Raw genomic sequence first — 17,083 nt, forward strand, 5'->3', positions numbered from 1 at the left:
TGAAATATTTTAAGGAGAGATGGCATACAATGGTGTAAATATGATAAATAATAAATGTCATATTTACTTTGAGACATGGGGATTGTTGGTGTGGGGATGAGGACGAGGATACCAATCTAATTAGGGTGCACGAGTGAATAAATAAGGATAGGATGTATCATGCATGACCCAATTACTAGAGATTGTGTGTGTGGGGACAAGGATATGGTCCATGTTCCTGTGATGGAGCATTAAAATTTACATTAATGATAGTAGGAGATAATGATAATAGTATTCTAAATTGTAATGCTATATGAAAACACACACTTCTTCTTTTTATATGTGTGTAAATATATAGATCAAGATATTATTCTTTGTTTTGTTATGATTCAACCATACATTTTGCAAATATATTCAGATGTAAAATATTCCCACAAATATTAACATAAAATATAATGGAACTTGAAAAACAATTCTCACACAAATTGCATGTCAAAATATTAAAATAATTCTTGCTCAATTTTGAGAAACTATGCTTAGAGTTTATCTAGGTTTGCACATGTGAAATGGGACTTCAACAAAATGCCTGTAGCTGAGCCATATTCACCAAAAGAGCAGCAAATACAGCAATACATATGAAGAAAGGATCTGAAAACAGATTATGGGTGTTGTAGCTTCTATCTACATAAGTCTACGCATATAAACTATTAATATATAAGCTGAAATCCAAACAATCATTGAAGTGCAAATACAACCTCTATATGAGATTTTTCTCAAGAAACCAAAGCATTTTGTTCTTTAATCTCCAAGAACTCAAGTGGTGAAGAAATTTGATAAATTGGTAAAAGACGAAAACAGTGAGGCTGTTTGACTTGTACAGAAGTTATGGGCACAAATTCCAATGTCCCATTGGGCCAAAATAATATTAACTACAAATATTTTTAAATATTCTCTCTCAAAATAGGCCACATAAAGAGTTTTCTTAATCTCCTCTTGCACCCAGTAGATTTAGCTAGTCAAAGGTGCTCTTCTTATACCCACTTACAATTGCCATAAAATTTGTCGTAGAATGCCATAAAAGAGATTCTCTTTCCAAATCAATTTCTTATAACTCATTTATTTCCAACTCATTAACTCCCCTTGTTTGCCAAAATTACTAATAGTAATTATAACTCCTCATTTATGAACTTCCATAAAAATTGTCATAACCTTGCCAAGGAAATTGTCATAAAAGAAGATGCCAAATGATTTTGGAGTTACGTTATCCCAAATCCATGAATTTTCATGCCCCTTCTCAAAAAATACACAAAAATAATTATATTTTATTAATTACTTGGCCCTTTTTAACAAAAATGCTAAATAATAATTGATTGGGGTCTAAATAATCAACTTTTAATTAAATTTGTTTCCCTAGCTATTTCTCCTTAGTCCACAATGTAAATGTATTGTAATTTCCAATTTAATGGACAAGTTATATGCAGGATGGTGTATTTACGTTTTGATATTATGATTATGACACTAATATTGTTATCTTTCTTTTATTGCAGGTAAGGAGGATGAACATGTATCGATTTCAATGTCATCTCCTTTAATTTGAATGATGTATAAATAGTAAGATGGCCACGATCAAGTGACACCTTGATCGGACATGTCTTTTGGACATGTCCGACCAAGATGTCACTTGGTCGTGACTCTTACAACCATCAACCGGTCCATAACTAATCGGTGCTATAAACATACCTGATAATGAATCGGTATCATTGTTTAATGGTAACAACGCTTATAAACATACCCGATAATGAATCGGTATCATTGTTAATTGTAACAGATCTAAAGCAATCGGTATCAAAGCATATGATAATGGATCAATATAAAGTAAACAATAACAATAACTGTTAGCATTATATGCTATCGGGTTAATACCTGTTGTGACCATTTCACACATCGCCCCATCGCAAATGGGGACCCCCTCTTTTTGTTTGTTTTTCGCTCGTTTTCGCTTTCATTTTTAGGGTTTTGTTAGTCAGTTGGTCGTCTGGATTTAGGGTCAAGCCTTAGGGTTTTAATTCTGTCTTTTCAGGCCAAAATCCAGTCGTTTTTGAGAGCTTTTGAGCTTCCTTTTCTAGAATGCAAATTTTGAATGCAATAAATTCGCCAAAGTGATCTAATTTTCAATTGGAATGTTCATGCAGAGCTTAAATTTGTCTAAGTGTTGACCGTCAATGTGAATTTTTGTCCGATTGAATATTTTGACCAAATTTTGACTTTTTTGAATTTTGATCCTGGGCATTGGAATTGATTTGTTTTCGCCTCGTGAAGTGTTAAAATGTGAAAAATCTTGTTATTTTGGCCTGTAGGAGCAAAATCGCTCCTGTCCCTCAGTGAAGGACGGGAGCTCATTTTCAAATACCTCATCATCCTTGCAGAGTCCAAACAAATTTTACGTTTGAAATGATGGAGAACGACGAGATCTTTCTATTGAATATAAATTGAAGATTTTCGTGAGCACAGAAATGCCTCCAGGAGGAAAATCGCTCCTGTCCCTCAGTAAAGGACCGGAGCTACAATTCAAATTTCGCCTTGTCCTTGCAAGATTTCGAAAACTTAATGATTTGAAGACGTCCAAAGGCAGATACTTTGCCCAATGAATATAATTTGAGATGCAAAAACGAAGGAGAATGACCTATATTGACCAAATCGCTCCTGTCCCTCTCCAAGGGACCAGGGCGAGGTACCTTGTAGCTCTCGTCCCTCTCCCAGGGACTAGAGCGATTTCTTTCATTATGCAAAAACCGGACAAAGGTCAAGGCAAGTTTACGTTCAAAAACAAGGAAAGACATGAGATGAATGCGTTGAATATAAATTGAAGATTTTTGGGACGTCCATAACAGTGTTAAATGCCTAGTTCGCTCCTGTCCCTCAGGAAGGGACCAGAGCAATTTTTGATATAATTGCTTTTCTTGCAAAGTTACAAATGATGTCAAGGCATGGACGAATAGAGTGAAGAAGGACGAGTCCGTTGAATATAAACTTGGAACCTGGCAAAGTGAGATAGTGGCCACAAGGGAAGGATCGCTCCTGTCCCTCTCCAAGGGACCAGGGCGATACAATGATGATAATACTCCCTACGCAAGTTCAAGGTCGTTCCTCCAAAGTTCAGGGTCGACACAAGTCAAGACAAGGAGGCGAGGGACATTTCAAGGCATCTTCATCATGCGCAAACACTCAAGGGACGTTAAAATGAAGAAATTGACACCATATAACATAGATCGCTCCTGTCCCTCAGGAAGGGACCAGGGCGATGTTAGATGTATTGATCATTTTGAGCAAGATTTACGTAAGGACAAGATTTCGCAAGGTCTTAGAGGGTCCACGGAAAGGTAGAAAAGTGATGCATGAAGATTTCAAACGTTAAATAATGACCAAAATGGACCTAGGGACCATATCGCTCCTGTCCCTCTCCAAGGGACCAGGGCGATTTGTTTTGGATTCCTTGTTTTGCTTCAAGATCAAGCTAAGTCAAGACGTCTTAAGATAGCATATGGTCCAAGGCATCGTTTGAAGGTAATTTGCAAGAGTGTTGAACGTCCAAACATCGCCAAATAATGTAAAGGCCTCACATCGCTCCTGTCCTTTGGACAAGGACCAAGGCGATATCATCAAAAGCACGCATAGGTCAAAGCCAGGCGAGGATAAGCAAGGTAAGGGACATCGTTGGGAAGACGTTGCAAAGGAGATCGAAGTTTAAAGTCGCCAAGATCAAGGAAAAAACATGGATCGCTCCTGTCCCTCTCCAAGGGACAAGGGCGATGATCCTTATAACATCAAAGGTGCCTTGTAAAAGCAATTGGGACGTACGTGGAATAGACAAGCAATGATATTATTCGCCTTACAATGGAAGTTCGAAGGTCAAAGATACAAGATGAACGTGAAGACATGGAGATCGCTCCTGTCCCTCTCCAAGGGACAAGGGCGATGTTAGGCAAAACACATGATATTCTTTGAAAATCACGTTAAGACAAGAACGCACAAGGTTTTAAATGGCATTTGGAAGATGATACAAGGAAAGGATCGTACCAAAATGGAGAATTTCAAGCAAAAACCTTAGGATCGCTCCTGTCCCTCTCCAAGGGACCAGGGCGATAATGGTCATAAGATGCACTTGCTCGCACAAGAAAGAAATTCAAATTCGAAGGACCACCAGATGATCGATTTGGAACGTGGAAATGAAGGAGTTGAACGTTGAAAACGCAAGAATCAAGACCAAAATCATGGATCGCTCCTGTCCCTCTCCAAGGGACCAGAGCGATGAGGTACGTCCCTTTATTTTCATATTTTTGGCGCCAAATTAAATAATTCAAAATTTCCTTAAATGCTAAATCGATTTTAAAATTTGAAAATCTTATTTATCTAGCATTTAATATGGCGTTAAACATTTATTAATTATTTTGCCTTTATTAGAATCGAAATTTGCAAATTAAAATACGCAAGGCATTAATAATTAATTAATTAATTAATGAAAAATCGATTTGAGCGCTCAATTAAGCAAGTCGGCCTTGTCATTTCATTGCAAATCATTTAAAAAATGGTTTTATTTTTATCAAGTCGGCCTAAGGGGTGAAGGATGAACGCGCTATATAAGGGGGGTAAAAACTATCATTTCTACATCATTTTTACCTTTCTTCATGCGAATCAAGGAGAAGCGAATATAGTGCGAAGTGTGTTCAAAGGTGGTGCGAGTTTCATTCATCCAAGGGTGGCGCGCTTAGTTATCAAAGGGTGGTGCGAATCCAAACCAAAGGTGATGCGAAGTATATCATCAAGTATAGAGTGCGAATTACGTTGAAGACCAAGGGTGGTGCGAAACTTGGAGATTTATTTGTGCGAATTTGAAGACCACACCAAGGCGAATTTGAAGATCCATTTGAAGACCACGCCAAAGTGTGAACTTGAAAGATCCATTTGAGACCACGTCCAAGGCGATAATTGAAGATCACGTTCTCTTCAGAGGTGGCGAAGTCAATTTTGAGGAGATCATATTGAAGATTACTTTATACCTCAAATTTTGCCTAGGCAAATTTTGTTTTTTGCATTCTAGAGTTAGCTCTCTATCGAGGTATGGCGATTTAATTGTTATTGCTTTATTCATTCATCGTCATATTTCAAATTTTGAAATTTTGATTCTAGAATTTCTCTTGGTTCAATCGTTGTATTTTAGGAAATGATGACTCTAGAGACTTATCATGAGGTTTCCTAAAATTTATCTCTCTTATTTACGTTATTTATTGCAAAATCTATTTCTTATAATGGAATGTTGTGTAGGTATGGCAACCCCAAAGGCGGGAGCATCCACCAGTCGCTCGGCTCTCATGAAAGAAGATCAGAAGACCGAAGAAGTGGAGACCAAGATCCTGTCGAAGTGGAGCAACATTGGAGATACCAACTTGGGGAACTTTAGCACGAAGAAGTTCCGAGAGGTCCCTTACATCGGCAAGCCATCACCTGTCGCCCGGAGAATAATAGAGAGTGGCATCATCAAGGCGGCCGGTTTTCCTCTAGCCATTTAGTGCCACGAGTTGATGATCGAGTGTGCCCGTCATTACAATCCACAGTCCAGGACAATTGTGTCCAACGAAGGAAATACTTTGGCGTACCTTTCAGAGGAAGCCATAAGTGAAGCCTTCCATCTTCCAGAGCACAGGGACATGATATACAAGAGCATTGAAGGAGCCAGATCAGTGTACGATGATGATCCAGATGCTTGCCTAAGCATAATCAACAAGAACTGGCTACTTAAGAGTCGTCCCCGTCTGAGCAAAGTACCGAACACACCACACAGGATTGATTTCCAGGAGGAGTACAGAGATTTGATTACCATGCTCAACAGAGTTACAGGAGCACCTCATGCCTTCTATTTTGAGAAATGGATGTTTTACTTCATCCAGGTGATTGTTCAAGGAAAGGGTACAATACATTGGGCTAGGATAATTAGCCATTGCTTAGACGTACAGTTGAGAAGACTCAGGGCTACTAAGTCCTTCCACATGAGTTCATACGTCATCTATGCCTTAATCAGGAGCGTTGAGTACGCAGGACTACCTCACAGAGGAGTGATTGGTAGAGGACCCGGCGAGGTCAGAGTTTGTGAATCCTATACCTACTTGCATCATCCACCAGGGAAGAACTACAAGTTAATCAATGATACTTTCACGATGAACATCACAAGGACGTTGCAAGGAGGGATTCACAACAGATTATCTTAGGATGCCCAGGAATTCATCAAGAGGTACGGTGCTTGGTTCATTCAGTTTCCCAAGTTCACTTACATTAGAGTGTATGGATGTCCTTTACCTCCATACATGTTGCCGAGGTACCCGACAGACAGAATTGTGTTACTTGAAGTAACAAGGCAGTTGGCAGCATATGTGAAGGCATTCAGACACAGACATCAGAATGGAGTTCAGGTACCTATTATTTTGGGTAATTCAGTTGAGGTATGTCCTAATGTCTTAGCCATGGATGATGCAGAGAAGGAGTTAGCCTTGTATCCTTTTTCATCTTTTGCTTGGAGGAATAGTTTTGATCCACTTGGACATTTAGAGAAGACGGTCGGTAGAAGATTTAGACATGAGCACCAGATTGAAGATTTTATGATGAATCTCCTAGATGATCTCGAAGTGAAACAAAAGATGCATTCTAGATTGCCTTTGGATTTCATCAGGAAATGTAAGATTTACAGAGTGGCCGACCAAGCTCAGGACAACGGCAGGCACATCCAATCTTCATATGATAGAGAAAGCAAAACAATAAGTTTGAATTGGAATGAGCCCGAGGCCGTGGATTTAGATGATTTGATGGCACCAGTCTTGTCTTGTACTCGCAGATGGGTAGACGTTCAACATCAGAAGTTGAGAGAACAAGGCATAGCCATGTCTTTTACTTTGGAAGAGAAACCAGCCGAAGGTGGAACCAGTGTTAGTGAAGGCAATCCTAATCCTAGGAATTCAGGTGAAGGTAACCTTCGATGTGCCAGTGAGGGCAATCTCCATTCGAGAGGTTCGAAGAGAAAGGAAAGATCAGAAAAGAAAGAGTCTTCCAAGAAAAAGCAAGGTGCCAACAAAGATCAAGCACCTGGTACTTCTTCCAGACCAGAAGATAGAACAGTTCGAGTGGAAGAGTCCATGGAATCGATGGTACAGAATGATAGACAGGAGGAAGGACAGGCACAGCATGTTTCATCCGATGGATCTCTCCAAGACTATGATTTAGAAGATGATAATGAAGTAACATCTCCTCCCAGACAAGAAGAAATGGTACATAAAGAAATTCAAGTTCAAGAGACAAGATCGAATATCCCAGATTGGTTGAAGGAAAGATTGACTAAGGTGATCGTAATAGAGGACGAGGACAGTGCAATTGATTTAGAGAGCCTCGTGGGACGTTCACATATGACAACAGAGAAGAAGAAGGCTACAAAGATGTCCAAGATGATTCGAGATGAGACTGGATCTAGAAAACTGCAGATAGCTACACCGGCAGCAGACAAATATGAGGGTGAGATCCTAGCAGAAGACTATCATATACAGACTATTGAGTTAGGACCATCCACAACAGAGCAGACTTTAGATGATGCCACAGACACATTTGAGGCATTGAAGGACAAGTTTAGAGAAGAAGTAGAAAAGAATAGAAAGCTTGAGAAAGAGGTCGGTGCATGGAGGACATATTTCAGTCACATCAATGAACCTTTGGGACGTCAGGATCCAGTTAGATCACCATTGCAGGCATTGCCCTTGCAATCAATCAATGAAGCAGAAAGATTCAGGAACCTGGTCCAGCGTACATGTAGTTGGATGGATAGATCTCACACGGTGGCCATTGAGTTTGTTACAAGGATGTCGAAGATCACCCATCAGGCTATCCAAGTTCTTGAGATTATTCACAGATTGATGGCAACAGTAGCTGCATTTGCCCATACCAAGGACGTTGTCATCCCTGTCTTGAAAGTTATAAGACACACATCCAGAAGAATTTTAGCACAAGAGAGGATCTTAGAAGGTGATTCTCACAGTTTGTTTCAGTGGTCAACCTTGCTCCATATAAAGAGTGTTCTCTTCGAGGACATCAGTGTTAGATGTGGTCAAGTTGAGGAGGTGATCAATCCGATCCAGGACAGAGTATTTGAGGTACTTCGTACCATTCTTGGCAGAAGGATCGAGGTCGAGACAGATGTGGATTTACAAGAATTTGAGGATAGAATCAAGATCATCTTTCGCAAGGACGCAGATGTTACAGATGAGCAGTATGATCAGATGTATGCCACCATGCTCCTGATTGATAAAACAAAGGAACTTGAACCTACTTGGGACACAGCTCTTCTAGATGCATTTGATCAGGTTATCCACTTAGAAGAGAGTATCAAGAATCTTCCCGAGATTCCAAGCACAGAAATCGAAGGAATCGTGACAAAATTCATTGCATATGCTAAGAAAGAGAATTGGAAAGGGAATAAGATTCTAGATGAAAGGTTGTTACAGATGACATGACATCTTATTTCTCATTGGTTGATACCTCCTAGATTTTTGTGCCAAATTTAATATTTGGCTATGTATTTAATGTTGTTCAGTAAAAAGGAGGTCATTTGTAACAAACCCTAATTAGGGTTTAGGTGTCATGATCTTGTCCATTGATTTATTTTCAATCTGGACCTTTCATTATAACTGGGGATGCTATTTATACCCCCATTTTTCATTTCATTTGTAATAGAAAATAGTGAATAAGTGTGAGAGATAATAGTTGATGTAATAGAGAGATTAGAGTTAGAAGCAATTTTATTTTGTAGCAAGATTTAGTCTTGAAGAGAGAAATTCAAGCAATTGTTGTATATGATGACTTGGAAATCAATAAAATATTGAAGTTATGGTGTTTTGTTGCAAATTTCATAAGTTATCTTCATGGTTGTTGGATGTGCTTGAATCACGCTCAATCAAAGTAGTTGTTAATTTGAAAGACTAAGTGTGAGATTTGATATTTGGTAGGATTCGCTATCCAAACCACTAGCTTCTTGCTGATTGTAGGAACGCCTTGCGTGGTCGACTGGAAAACATTTTGAGTCCTTAACCTTCAAGCATTTTCGTATCTAGGATATGTACTTTCATAGTAGTGTCCTTGGTCTTTGATGCATTGAACACCATTATTACCTTAGAAGATCGCACTAATTTCAATTGAGTTGTTATCTTATGGCAAAATTGAAGTTGGTTGAGTCTTGCCAAATCTCATTCATGCTAAGTCGTTCATAGGGTTAGGCTAGATTAGACTTACTTAAACCCTGTCCTTTTGCCATTTTTTGAAAGTTCCTTTTAGATTAGTAAAATCTTCGAGCCTTTGAATCCGTAAGACGCCTTGGAGGAAACAGCAAATCACATCATACCACTAAAAAGCTTGTCCACACGTGGAGATCCCACTAAAAGAACCTTGGAGTCTACCTAACTGATCCTTTACGCGAATCTTCAGCAGTTAGAGACTATTTTCTCAAGAGAGGATAAGATGCCTGTCGGTATTTTATTCTGTGTATGATTGTGTACAAAACACACGTCAATATGATAATGGATCAATATAAAGTAAACAATAACAATAACTGTTAGCATTATATGCTATCGGGTTAATACCCCGATAGCATATTAATGCTGATTCATATATGAGTCGACATTAATATGCTATTGGGTTAATGGCCCGATAGCATTTAGATTGACGCTTAACATAGTTAAGTAGGTCGTCAATCTAATCCATCATTATCCAATATCAATATCATAATTATGATCAATGTTATAGTCTGATAAACATAAAGCATGAATGAGTAAACTAATAACAGAATAGAGGAGATTAATGAGTCAGGAGAGGTTTATCTTGCAGAAGCTACTACTGCATTAACACTCCCTCTTAGCTTTTGGAAGATAGATGAAGTAACCTGCATCAGATTTCTTTTCCATTATGTTAGTCTTCAAGAATATATATCATCTATACATATGATATGAAGTACCATCAGGACATAGGATACAAATATAAAACATTACTCTAAGTATGTGACATAGAGTATCACCCAACCATGTGATATAAAAGATTCATCATTTTATTATGACAAGATATCACCTAAACACGTGATATCAGTATTGCCTAAACACGTAATACTGAGGATAAACATATGAGGATGGTTAAATTCTCATCTTATCCAGATTGTGATATGTGCACAAACATTTTATTCAAATGTTTTATCACAACACCATCATGGCACATCCATGACATACCGGAGATCCAACATGATAACTGGTTTGAGAATCATAAGATCGTCACCTTATGATGTCTGCATACAAGTGTTCATAATCTGAGAGATCGTCACCTCTTAGATATGAACATAGAGGGTAAAAACCCAGAATGTCTCAACATGACAAAAGAAGTTTACATTTTCAACATCTTATTTACAAAGTAGATTACCTTTCTATCATACCTAAACCTTTTCTGAAGTGATCAACCTTCACTCTGGAAAGTGGTTTGGTCAGAATATCTGCAGTTTGATCTCCCGTACTAACATATTCTAATTTGATCATATTTTTGTCTACCATGTCTCGTACATAATGGTATGGGATCTCAATATGTTTGGATCTATCATGGAACACTGGATTCAGTAAAAGTTTTATGCAACTTTGATTGTCGCAATGGATGATAGTAGGTTTCATCAGATTACCAAACAATCCCACAAGCAACTTTCTAAGCCACACCGCTTCTTGGGCAGCCATGGATGCTGCAATGTATTCGGCCTCGGTGGAACTTTGTGCTACATAAGACTGCTTTCTGCTGATCCAGGATATCATGGCTGATCCCAAATTGAAGCAACACCCAGAGGTGCTTTTCCGGTCAGTCACACTTCCAGCTCAATCTGAATCTGTGAATATGTGTAAATTAAGATCAATTTTCTCATACTTGAGACCAAGATTTAAAGTGCCTTGTAAATATCTCATAATGTGTTTTACTACTACTAGGTGTATCTCCTTTGGCTCACACATAAATTGACTCAAGGCATTTATTGCATAGCAGATATCTGGTCTTGTATTTACCAGATACATAAGAGACCCAATCATTTGCCTATATAGAGTGGGGTCAGTAGAAGGTGATTCTGCTGCTGCTTCTTTAAGTTTATGAAGATTGGTTTCCATTGGAGTGGTCACAGGTCTGCAGTTTAGCATTCCAAATCTCTTCAAGATGTCTAATGTATACTTGCCTTGGTTTAGAACAATGTTATCAGAATTCTGCCATACTTCCAACCCTAGGAAATAATGAAGGAATCCCAAGTCCTTCATATCAAATTCTTTGGATAGCTCTTTCTTGCATTGATCTATAAGGTGATCTTCTCCTGTGATTAATAAGTCATCAACATATAAAATCATTATTAGCATATCACCTTTATTCTGTTTGTAGTAGAGATTAGGATCTGCATCATTTTTAGAGAAGCCTAGTTTTGATAGATATGTGTCAATTCTTTCATACCAGGCCCTGGGAGCCTGTTTGAGCCCATATAGAGCTTTCTTGAGTTTGCACACATGAGATTCTGCATGATGGATCTCAAACCCTTCAGGTTGCTCTAGGTATACTTCTTCAGATATCTCTCCATTAAGAAAAGCTGTCTTTACATCCATTTGCTACTGCAATGGCTAGTATAGTCCTTACTGAGGTATATCTGGCTACAGGAGCAAATGTTTCTTCATAGTCTATTCCTTCCTTTTGAGAAAATCCTCTGGCTACAAATCTTGCCTTATATTTTTCAATGCTGCCATCTGCTGCATGTTTGATCTTGAAAAGCCATTTAGAAGAAACAACAGATTTCTTAGTTGGCCTAGGAACAATTTCCCATACATCATTTTTCATTATGGATTGATACTCTTCAGACATAGCATCCTTCCATACTTGATGTTTAAGGGCATCTGTTACATTGTCAGGTTCGTTTTTAGATAGATCATTCATAAGAGCAACATAGCTAGTAAATATATTAGGTCTTTTGCTTTCTCTGAAGGTTCCAGAAGGAGCAGCAAACCTCTGAGCTTCTTCTATTGTTTTGGTGGCCCATAGTGGTCTTTTCTTGAGATTTCTAGGTGAGTGTTCATTTTCATTTTCAGTTTCATTTAGATTCTCCCTTTGAAACTCAGGGGCAGGATTTTCATCTAAGTTAAAGGTAGGTACATAGATTTCAGGTTCTATGAAGTTCTGAGCTCTTTTGAAAGCCAAGTCCTCTTCAAAGATTACATCCCTACTTAGTTCAATATTTCTTTGACCAGGTACATAGATTCTGTAGGCTTTGGAGGTTTCACTATATCCTACAAGCAATCCTCTTTTTCCAAAAGGCTCTAGTTTTAGTCTCTTTTCTTTAGGTATATGGATATAGACAGGACATCCAAATATCCTAAGGTGGCTAATATCAGGCTTAGTCTTAGTGAATACTTCCTCAGGAGTTTTGTCCTCAAGATGGGAGTGAGGGCATCTGTTCTGTATATATACAGCGGTGCTGGATGCTTCAGCCCAGAGATTTGTGTTAAGGTTTTGATCTAGGATCATGGCCTTGGCAGCTTCAACTATAGTCCTATTTTTCCTTTCCGCTACCCCATTTTGTTGGGGGTTATAAGGTATAGTGAGCTCCCTCTTAATCCCATTATCTCTACAAAATTCTTTAAATGAATCTGATGTGTATTCTCCCCCATTGTCGGTTCTCAGGGTTTTAACTTTGTTTCCTGAGTGGTTTTCAGTTAGTGATTTAAATTCTTTAAACCTAGAGAGGATCTCTTCTGATTCTTTACTTTTCAGAAAGTAGATCCAAGTCTTCCTAGAGTAGTCATCAACAAATATTACATAATACAAGAATCCCCCTAGAGAGGATACGGACATAGGTCTGCATACATCAGAATGAACTAATACTAGAATTTTACTAGTTTTCCTAGTACTATTTTGGAATGCACCTTTGGTATTTTTACCTAGGGCACATCCTTTGCATGCTCTTGAATGATCTTGCTTTAACTTGGGTAGACCTGTGACAAGGTTTCCCATTGAGGATAAAGCCCTAAAATTAAGATGGCCTAATCTTCTATGCCAAACTTCATTTGCATTAGTGGCTTCATGGATTAGGGCTAGATTGGGTTCCGTGCACAACTCATACAAATAGCCCCGTCTCTGTCCAATGCCCTTTGCCTTCTTGATGGAGGAGTTCCTTGGCCAAGCCAATACTCTGTTGTCCATGAATGTCACTCTGTATCCGTTATCTTCTAGTGCCGATATAGAGACTAGATTTCTTTTGATGCCGAGGACATATAGTACTCCTTCAAGCCGCAAGGTTATGCCTATCTTCAATTTGATGGTGCAGGTTCCTACTCCTCTGACTGGATGTGTGGAGTCATCTCCGATGGTTACGTCCTCATCACTCTCCTCTGTCATGGAATCAAGTACTTTTCTGAACCCAGTGATGTGCCTGGATAAACCACTGTCAATCACCTATGAGTTGATTTTGTTAGAAGCTTGACTTGTGAGTGCTGAGTAGAATACGTATTTCTCAGAGTCATCTTCCCCTTTAGTCTTTCTTGCTTTGACAAATGTAGCATGTTTCTTGGTTCTTTCCGGCCATTTTGCAAGAAAGTGTCCAAACTGATCACATCTGTAACATTGAATGTGAGATAAGTCCTTCTTTGAAGTATTCTTGCCTTGACGACCTTTCTCTTTCTAAACTGCCTTTTCTTGTTTTGCTTGGTGGAGTTGGTGTTTAGAACTTGTAGGTCTTCATCTATATTCTTGTGTTTCATTCCCATCTTGTTCAATCTTGATTCTTCTTGGAGACAATCATCCCTTAATCTTTCGAACTTGGGATATTTGGACCTTGCACTGATGCCTTGGACGAATGTGCTCCATCCACTAGGCAACCCATCTAAAACAATGAGTGTTAACTCTTTGCTTTGGATCTCGTAGTCCAGAGTTGCAAGTTCATCTTTTAGAACTGATATCCGCATAAAGTAGGCGTTGATTGTCTCCCCTTTGTTCATGGTGATATGATTTATTTCTCATTTTAATGCTAGAGTTTGACTTGCATTTGATATCTCAAATGTGCTTTCAAGAGCTTTGAACATTTTATAGGCTGTCTGATGTTTTCTTATGATGGGCATTATGTTGTTTCTCACCCCATCAACTATTATTTTTATTGCCTTTTCATTTCCCTCAATCCATGCTGTTTTGTCAGGTTCATTTTCGGGTTGATCATTTTCAGTTTGAACAAACGAATCCACTTTGTTCTCCTTTAAGATCATTTGAATTCTGAATTTCCAGGCTGAAAAATCATCGCCACCTCTGAGTCTGTCTTCGAATCTGATAGCACTGGCCATTTGAAGAAATGTGATGTAGTATAAACTTGTTCTTAAATTTGTTTCACAAAATTAAATAGCCTCAAGTTGGATCAACTTGGCTTTGATACCATGTAAATGTATTGTAATTTCCAATTTAATGGACAAGTTATATGCAGGATGGTGTATTTACGTTTTGATATTATGACTATGACACTAATATTGTTATCTTTCTTTTATTGCAGGTAAGGAGGATGAACATGTATCGATTTCAATGTCATCTCCTTTAATTTGAATGATGTATAAATAGTAAGATGGCCACGATCAAGTGGCACCTTGATCGGACATGTCTTTTAGACATGTCCGACCAAGATGTCACTTGGTCGTGATTCTTACAACCATCAACCGATCCATAACTAATCGGTGCTATAAACATACCCGATAATGAATCGGTATCATTGTTTAATGGTAACAATACTTATAAACATACCCGATAATGAATCGGTATCATTGTTAATTGTAACAGATCTAAAGCATACCCGATAATGAATCGGTATCAAAGCATATGATAATGGATCAATATAAAGTAAACAATAACAATAACTGTTAGCATTATATGCTATCGGGTTAATACCCTGATAGCATATTAATGCCGATTCATATATGAATCGACATTAATATGCTATCAGGTTAATAGCCCGATAGCATTTAGATTGACGCTTAACATAGTTAAGTAGGTCGTCAATCTAATCCATCATTATCCAATATCAATATCATAATTATGATCAATGTTATAGTCTGATAAACATAAAGCATGAATGAGTAAACTAATAACAGAATAGAGGAGATTAATGAGTTAGGAGAGTTTTATCTTGCAGAAGCTACTACTGCATTAACACACAAGAAGTATAGGAATAGGTATTCTTTCTACAAATTTAAATTAATTAAAAACGGGACATCACATGTTGTGATATGGATGTTTAGGGATATTTTCAGAGATTGCTGTCTTCTGCAATTTCCCCTTCTGGAATGACCAATTTTATTTGTTGTAACCCATATGTTAGCCATAAGCCTAGTGCCTTTGTTGCAGATTAAATTTGAGAAAAATAATTTTCAATTTAGCATAATTTTCAACTCTACAAATTTTACTCTTTTCCATACTGACAAACAATTCCTTGTTTGGGATTGATCTATGCCAGATGCAACATAAATATTTTTGTCTTTTTTCATTGCATGTTTTATTTGCATAGACACTTTTAGATGTTCTTACAAAAACCTTGCACAGGATAATTATAATTTTAAGGTAACGTTGTATTTTCCAAAGTTTATATGTTCGAATAGGATGCATTTGTTTCTTTCCACTAAATGACTAAGGATCAAGTTATCAGTCTGAAAATTGATTAACTTATGTTACTGCTATTTGTTTTAGTGTTTAATTATCTTCTACTTTCTCTTCGTGAAGTTCACTTTCTATTTTATGTTTATTATTGCAATTTCTGCTTTTCATACACAGTTAGGGAATATGTTTTACAAAACTTTTAGTTTGACATAAATGTCTTCATTTGCTATTGCAGAAGATCATCTTCGATTAAGTCCATATTTGTCTTATGTGAGTGGGGCACTAGCAGGATGTGCAGCAACCATTGGATCATATCCATTTGATCTTTTACGCACAATACTAGCATCACAGGGTGAACCAAAGGTATAAAAATCTCTTACATGACTCTATGGAAGTATACTTAACTTTCAAGATGATGTTATGTTTTTAAATAACAATCTTGTCCACTTCATTTAGTAGACTATTTGATGGTTAGATTAGTAAGTGGATCAACTCTAGTGGAGATTTTACATCAAGAAAATTTAAAGAGCACTGTAGCTTCCAAGTAGAACCTTTTGTAGCCAAACTTCCCAAACAGGCCCTTGTCCCCGATATCTGTTGTAGCTTATGAAATTTCTCCTGAGGTACATGTTATTTTGTTTGGTGCTTTTCCCATTAATTGTCTGTACTCCTCTATTGTGATTCCTTATTTACCTTTGGTTTGCTAAATTTTGCTACTTGGCCTTCATGCTCCTGCTACATCAAGTGTTTCTTAAATTGAGGCTTTATGTGCTTAAATTCTTTTTCAGACTCAATTTTATGCTCTTATTGGTTTACCTTTCATTTTTCTCTGGATTTTTTTTTTCAGTAGCTTCATTGCCCTGTAGTTGTTTATGATAAGAAGATTGCACTATTCTAGATTTGAAATTGATTTCTGCAATGAATTTTTATATTTTTTGAAGTGGGGATGATTTTCCTTGCACATTTTTCTTTTCTATTGACTACTATATCTCTTGTTTCTTCTAAACCATAGCCTTTTATTCTTGTACTCTTCCAATTTCGTATAGAAGGATCCTGCTTGTACAGGTAACTTCTTGCCAATTTGCCATGTCTGAAATAGATTCTACAAGTGGAGAATTATTTCAGTCCATTGATTGTATCCAGAATGCTCTGTATTCCATAATAAGTTGTCAAGATAAAAGGCATCCAAAATATATTAATTTTCAATGTGCTAGGTCATGCTTCTTTCTGTCATCAATTTAGGCATTGATGTTTGCTGTCATCATTGGGAGAGGTCTATACATTATATGAATGCTGAGGCTGAGAGTTGCAGGAGTCTATGTTAGCACAAATTTTGGCATACTACTCCAATTTCCTTTCTTTCGTGGGTTGGAGATTGGGACCAGTTGTCTTAGTGTAT

At 37.7% G+C, this 17,083-nt stretch overlaps 1 protein-coding gene across 1 annotated transcript in view; it reads left to right on the plus strand.

Moving 5' to 3' along the window:
* The window catches only part of LOC131033842 (mitochondrial thiamine diphosphate carrier 2), a 119,281-nt gene that overhangs the window by 94,977 nt on the left and 7,221 nt on the right, over positions 1–17,083 (plus strand). The window contains exon 4 of the mRNA XM_057965134.2: positions 15,920–16,047. Within this exon, the coding sequence (XP_057821117.2) occupies positions 15,920–16,047 (128 nt within the window). The remainder of the gene's footprint in view (positions 1–15,919; positions 16,048–17,083) is intronic.

The sequence above is a fragment of the Cryptomeria japonica genome, chromosome 9 (genome assembly GCF_030272615.1).
Source record: "Cryptomeria japonica chromosome 9, Sugi_1.0, whole genome shotgun sequence".
In the NCBI taxonomy this organism is placed as follows: Eukaryota; Viridiplantae; Streptophyta; class Pinopsida; order Cupressales; family Cupressaceae; genus Cryptomeria; species Cryptomeria japonica.